Consider the following 6,833-nt stretch of genomic DNA (forward strand, 5'->3'; position numbering starts at 1 on the left):
TTTGTTTTCATTCAAAGGCTTTATGATTTTTCCTATAATGGTGGGCCGGTCTCTAGTCAAAATGCCCGGGACGATTTTTTTGTCCCAGTCCAGCCCTGTATGCAGCTCATCTGCAGTCTGGTGTTACCTACATCTTCCTATTCAGAAGGCAGAATCTCCAAGTTCTGAGTACAATCAAAAGCACCACGACTGCAGTTTTTGTGTTGGATGTAAAAAGCAGGCTAGAATCATGGCGGCGGTCAACGACGGTCCAGGCGTGGGATTTCTCTCGTGGAAATGTGCACATTATTTTTTCCTTTCTATTGGTAGGTGGCACAGTGCACTTGTGGCAAGTAAGCAAGCTAGAAGACTGGCAATCTGGCTGGGTATCCAGTTACGGAAGCAACACATTAACAAGAGAATTCTGAGTAAAACCAAAGTTACTTTCCCTAGTAACTAGTTACTTTGAAAGTAACGAGTAACTTGAAGTAACTGAGTTACTTTTTTAGAGAAGTAACTAGTAATGTAACTAAGTTACTAATTTAAAGTAACTTACCCAACACTGATCATCAGTCTCTGCTCTATTTCAACAGGTTCCTAATTCTGCTTTGAGATGCTACCTACTTGTGACCTTTTCTTCAAATGCCTTGGTTTTATAATAGTAGAGTGACAGGAAGTCTAAAATTCAAGATATATTGTGTGTCTGTGGCTTTACACAACCAAAAAGACAAAACCAAGACAAAAAAAGAGGAACAAAATATGAGAATTATTTATTTTAAGAAACAGATTAATCTGCCAACATAAAATGCCCCAAAATTTTAAAAAGAGAAAAAAATGTGTCTCTTGCCAAATATGTTGCCAAACTCTCTCTCCCATTGTCTTATGGCCTTGCAATTTTAGCCTTATTCACAGGTAAACGGCATTAAACTGGTATTCCTCACAGATTCTCCAGTGTCTCTGCCTGGGAAATCTTCTTCAGACAACAGGAACAATCAAGGAATAAAGGATATAGGCTGAAAGCACATTTTCTTTGTATGAATGAATATTACAAAGTCATCAAGCATTGTCCCCCAAGTGCCATTAGATGCCAATCAGGAAAAAATACAGTTACATGTATATAATTCGAACATTATATTAGCATACGCATTAGCATAAAAAATCATGTTTTATTAATAGACAGAGTACAGTTTCTATAAAGGATTCAAAGCATCTTTTATATATTAACATTAAATTTCAAAGCATATATCTTCATATTTCTGCGCAGCATGTTTGAGTATTGCCTTATATAGAATAAACGCCATTATATTCTCAGGTTTAGGAGAAATATTTAACCAGACACAGCGCCCTGTTCACAGATCCAAGAATTTTTGATGTCACAGCTTACAGCTTTCCACCCATTGGTCCCTCTGACAGAAATCACACAGCCCTTGTTATCAGCTGGTGGTTGTATCCAGTAGCTGGGAAAAGAATACGCTGGTTAGATCATGACAGATATAGATCATAATTCTTTGGAATTATGATCTATATCATAATTCAACCCAGTTCCAGCTGCCACCTTTGACCCTCAAGCCAATCCAATAGTCACTGGCTCCCAACCGAATTAAGCTGCTATAGACGAAGTCCGGAGTATCACAGAAAGACATCAGATATGTTTATGACTGACAGCCTTTTATGTATAATACACCAAACTGCAATACAACAATTACGAATTTAAGATTTTAATCTTGTTCAATTTTGGGATGAACTGCTGTCCCAAGTTCAAGTATCTTGTGGTATTATTAGGAATTTTGGTAAGCTCCTCGTTGTGGGAGAAGATGTTGATTTACTGATCAGTCCTACACAGATTTATGACATTATGAAGTGATTATTGACCAAAACAATATCACAAATACAAGAGGCAGAAAAAAGTTTATTAGGACTAAGCCTTTGAGGTCTGCAGTGATTCAAGCCAGTTAAAGTGGTTCATTTAACCAGAGTGCATGTTGGAGGTCTCGAAGTTCCAGGTCTTACCTGTTCCTCTGGACTTTCTATAACAACCAATTCTGAATTCCTTCCTCTGCAGTCATCTCGAGCTCCTTCCCAGGTCTTCTGATCCAGAGAGTAATGGTAACTGGTCACGTAGCAGCTGGACTTGAATTGGAGCCATCCTCTCTGGCAAGGCTCAATCTGCCTTCCTGAAACAAGAGACCAGCTATCATACCACATTAATGTATTGTGATAGAATTAGCCATATTTGAAGGAGAAGTAGGAAAGGCTGTCATACTTCGTCGATAGTGGGACCTCCACATCGATGAAACAGAACGGGTAGTTATATTACTCGTTGTGTTCCACATTGTCACCGTTGGGATTGCAGTACTGTATTCATATGTTTTCTTCAGTCGCTGGTTTTCTGCCTTCAGCCGCTGAACTTCTTCACTCATGGACTGCTTCTCTGCCCTTACCTGCTGAATTTCTCCCTTCAGTCGATCGTTTTCATCATTCAGGTTGCTGATGTTGTTCATCAAGAAATATTGAGCTTCTCTCATGTTGTATATCTGGACATTCAGATCATCACAGTACTGCTTCCAGAGTTCATTGAGACTGATTTCTTCCTGGAGGTTTTGATTCAGTTTGGCAGAAATGACAGAGGTAACTAGAATGTAAAAAGAAGTAAAGTGTTTGCCTATAGTAATGAAATCTACAGTACATACAATGAGAACTATAGCTTAAAAATCCTTTGTTCAATACAGCCTTTGTAGTGCATTACAAAGAAAGTTCTGAAGCCCACAGCACATATAGTCTAGTGCCTTTATGCATTTTTTAAAACGTGTTATCATCCCAGAGTGTCTGTACAGCTGTTAGAGCACATGCTGCTGGCATTGCACACATACACAGGTGGGTGTTCTTTGCTCCTTATTGACGCACCAGCCAAGATTTGATTGGACACTGAGTGTACTGACAATAGCTGTCCACATGGTGCCTGAGCACATTTGAAGTCCAGTGATTAAAATTTGCCAATTTACAACCTTAAAGGTAGTTATTATAACCACAGTGTGCTAAATGCTACCAGAGGTTTCTCCACCAGGCGCAGTATTGTTCTTTCTCCAGAGTTCTTTTGCAAAACAGTGCACTAAAACTAACACACAGAAAAATGCTGGAGCCTATCCCAGCTGTAGGGCGAGAGGCAGGTACACCTGGACAGGTCGCCAGTCTGTCGCAGGGCTAACACACAGACACAGACAACCATTCACACCCAAATTCACACTTATGGGATATTAAGAGTTTCCAATTAACCAACCCCACTAACTTCCTGTCTTTGGACTGTGGGGGGAAGCCAGAGTATTTTAGTAGTAAAATATAATCACTCAGAGCCTTTTTACTGTTCAGCTTATATATGTCTGTGTTGTTTAAATAATCATGGGTAATATGCTAAATCCTTCACTAACTCTATATTATGGAGAAAGGTAAAAGGTTCAACACGTTACATGTTCAGTGATGCTCTTATGCATATGTAGCAGCTGAAATGAATTTCACCTGAACACGTCTTTTTAATTATAAGTCTTTTATTTTGGATTTTAATCTCTTGACTGTTTGACTGAATTTATTTGCCTCTTTTATTGTTTAATTTTATTTATTTCTTTTTCAGTGCAGACACACAAATTTCTCTGAGCCACACTGTTTTCTGTCAAGTAATTTCCCATCAGACACACGCACATGGGTTACACATACCGTCGTTGTGACAAGTGGTTATTTGCAGTTAACTTCCTCTCATCTGATGTCTGACTTCAGCAAGGCATTTTCATCCACAGAAATGAAGCTCACTGGATATTTGATCCATCTCACATCACGCTGTGTAAACCCGAGAGAGTCTGTGTGGACGTCTAATTGCCTAAATGCGCTGAGCTGTTGCCATGTGATTGGCTGATCAAATATTTCCATTAACAAGCAGTTGAACAGGTGTGCCTAATAAACTGACGAGTAGGTGCACATTTTCTAATTCTTTGCTTATACATCGCTGAGCTGAGTTATACTCACAGTGGATACGAAGGAACAAGATTATTAAAAGTATCACCCAACACCCCGCCAACGGCAAAAAAGGTCGAACAGCGTCAGGAATGATGAAGGGACGCTTCTTATCTGACAGAAAAATAAGAAACACCATTCATATTCATATTACTTATAAGCAGTGTTGGGTAAGTTACTTTAAATTAGTAACTTAGTTACATTACTAGTTACTTCTCTAAAAAAGTAACTCAGTTACTTCAAGTTACTCGTTACTTTCAAAGTAACTAGTTACTAGGGAAAGTAACTTTGGTTTTACTCAGAATTCTCTTGTTAATGTGTTGCTTCCGTAACTGGATACCCAGCAAGAGTGCCAGTCTTCTAGCTTGCTTACTTGCCACAAGTGCACTGTGCCACCTACCAACAGAAAGGAAAAAATAATGTGCACATTTCCACGAGAGAAATCCCACGCCTGGACCGTCGTTGACCGCCGCCATGATTCTAGCCTGCTTTTTACATCCAACACAAAAACTGCAGTCGTGGTGCTTTTGATTGTACTCAGAACTTGGAGATTCTGCCTTCTGAATAGGAAGATGTAGGTAACACCAGACTGCAGATGAGCTGCATACAGAGCTGGACTGGGACAAAACAATCGTCCCGGGCATTTTGACTAGAGACCGGCCCACCATTATAGGAAAAATCATAAAGCCTTTGAATGAAAATAAACACTGTTGTGACAGTGATGTACACTGTTCTGATGGTATATATGTATCAATCTATCAATTGTTTGTTGTAACACTCAGATAATTATTTTTTTAAAAGCGAGACATTTTAAATGAGAATAATAAAGAAAAGTATTTCCTTGTCCCCCCCTTTCCCTGTTAATGCCCTACCTGCCCCCCTGGCAACACTTTGCTAGATCCGCCCCTGCACAGTTACCAGCTGTCAGCTACTTAGAAAAGGATCCTGGTGTTATTTGTCTCTCAGAAACAGTTCATAACTTCCCTTCAACTCATCCATGTCACCTAACAGGTAAACCTGTTTCTCCATCACCTGTTCAGCTCTGATGATTCAGTAAGGACATCTCCTGGTTTCATCTGCATGTTTCCCTCTCACCAGATAACCAAACCGATATCATGACCAGCAGCTTTACAGCTGTGGCTCCAGCAAACATCAGCTGATACTAGAAATTAATATTAAATAAATTCTAACAACAGCTGATCAAGCTTAAACGTGCTGCTGTTGTTTAGCGCGACATCCGCTGGTTTCCTCTTTCTGGCGCAAAGTGGGCGATAAATAAACAAGAGAGAAAAGCCGATCAGCTGATCATTGATCAGTTTCATGATTGAAGTAGAAATAGGAGAGGAGAGAATGAGAGAAGAAGAGGCAGCTGTGCAGCTTCAGCTTTGTGTCTTTTTCATTGTAGCTGAAGTCCGGGACAAACTGTGTTCCTTTTCACCTCAGTACGAAACGCGTAATATTTTCTCTGAATACCAGACGATTCTGTTTTTTACAGGACGGTCGGCAACTCTAATAATTAACCGTATGAACAAAATAAAGTTCAACATCAGTAACATAGCACCCACCCAGCTGTATAGAAACTCCGTCATGCTAGCTAGCACGCAGTACGAAAATGTCAGCATACCGAAAATAAACTCCACCTAAACTTGGTTTATATCTGACCCAGATAGACTGCAGGTCATAACTTCTTACCTGAAGTTCAGTTCACCTGACACGCGGACCGGCGGCCGCTTCGGGTCTCTCCTCTTGCCTCCCTTTTCCTTCATCCACCTGCTGGCTTCCACCACTTGCTAATGTTATTGAATCTGTGGAAGCTCCGCGATATCCACCACACGAAGTAACGAGTAACGAGCCTATCTAAATCCCAGTAACGAGTAACGCGTTCCTGGTTTTGGCATAATAACTAGTTACCGTGCTCGTTACCACAATAATAACGTAGTTACTGTAACGTGTTACTTAATAACGCGTTAGTCCCAACACTGCTTATAAGTACTATAGTAATGTTTAGACTTTGTGACTAATACATGCAGTGTGTTCGTAATCTACCTGACGTGGGCTTGTGTTTCTCCACAGTGGGAACTGTAGAGTTAACATAAACATCCTCTTGATCAAATTCATCTGAAACAGCAAAGATTAAATCCAAAAGAATGAAATTAAACTTCATATTAAATTATATCAGAGTGCAGAAACTGTAACAACTCTTTGTATCTGCTAGCTTGTCCCTGTGTGATGTCCCAACCACAGTTCATCTGCTTAATGAGGAAAAACTCATCGAATATATTTCCCAGAAACATATTTACAGAGAAATAATTTATTATTTGTTTCCTTTAGAATCCAAAACTGGCAATCACCATGCTATAAACCCATCAAATGTTCTGTTATGTGCAGACACATCATTGAATTACAGTAAATATCGAAAAGTGTTTTAGCTTTGACTCCTGTACAATACTTAACAACATGAGTTTAATTTTTCTATAACCTTCAGTTAGATGGAAAAACATCTTACCTGCATAAACATTAGCATTATAGGTAACAGTCATCACTTTGGATCACTCTTCTTTTTGCTCAGAGTCTCAAATGAACTGTAACTTACATTATTCAGATGGTGTTAGGTTGTTATGTTCAACTTCTGCTTTTGTAGGTTTTCATTTCACACCTCAGTTTAGGTGCTGCTGTTAAAGCATGTTTTATTAAATTAGTTATGTGTTAACTGTTCCTCCAAAAGACGGAAGGATCTCAGCGTATCCTCCTGTTGCTGCAGCATGCAGACCAATGCATGCACTGTCATTGCTCTATTTCAGTGAGTTCCTGGTTCAGTTTTGAGTTGGTAACAAATCTCCTGTAACTCCTTT

General features: G+C 39.5%; 1 protein-coding gene across 2 annotated transcripts; it reads right to left on the reverse strand.

Moving 5' to 3' along the window:
• Nucleotides 1–796: 796 nt before the first annotated feature.
• LOC109204770 (C-type lectin domain family 12 member B-like) lies at nucleotides 797–6,576 on the reverse strand. 2 transcript variants are annotated; one of them, XM_019366451.2, is made up of 6 exons: nucleotides 6,488–6,576; nucleotides 6,028–6,099; nucleotides 3,994–4,095; nucleotides 2,243–2,611; nucleotides 1,990–2,153; nucleotides 797–1,436 (listed from the first exon to the last, which is right to left on the reverse strand). In XM_019366451.2, exons 1-6 carry the CDS (start codon nucleotides 6,519–6,521, stop codon nucleotides 1,413–1,415), a joined length of 765 nt encoding a protein of 254 aa, XP_019221996.1. In that variant the 5' UTR covers nucleotides 6,522–6,576; the 3' UTR covers nucleotides 797–1,412. The 2 variants fall into 2 exon arrangements, 1 of the variants encoding a protein (XP_019221996.1); XR_002064261.2 differs by lacking the exons at nucleotides 3,994–4,095; nucleotides 6,028–6,099; nucleotides 6,488–6,576 and adding an exon at nucleotides 3,688–3,823.
• Nucleotides 6,577–6,833: the final 257 nt, after the last annotated feature.

This window comes from Oreochromis niloticus, linkage group LG13 (assembly GCF_001858045.2).
Source record: "Oreochromis niloticus isolate F11D_XX linkage group LG13, O_niloticus_UMD_NMBU, whole genome shotgun sequence".
NCBI lineage: Eukaryota > Metazoa > Chordata > Actinopteri > Cichliformes > Cichlidae > Oreochromis > Oreochromis niloticus.

What these genes read in the sequence shown, in the direction of transcription:
- LOC109204770 (XM_019366451.2), bottom strand. Translation starts at nt 6,521, where the DNA reads ATGACTGTTACCTATAATGCTAATGTTTATGCAG. An exon ending in TAATGCTAATGTTTATGCAG is followed by an intron (nt 6,100 to 6,487) that starts GTAAGATGTTTT and finishes TTGCTGTTTCAG; the next exon opens with ATGAATTTGATCAAGAGGAT. An exon ending in GAGGTCCCACTATCGACGAA is followed by an intron (nt 2,154 to 2,242) that starts GTATGACAGCCT and finishes CTCTTGTTTCAG; the next exon opens with GAAGGCAGATTGAGCCTTGC.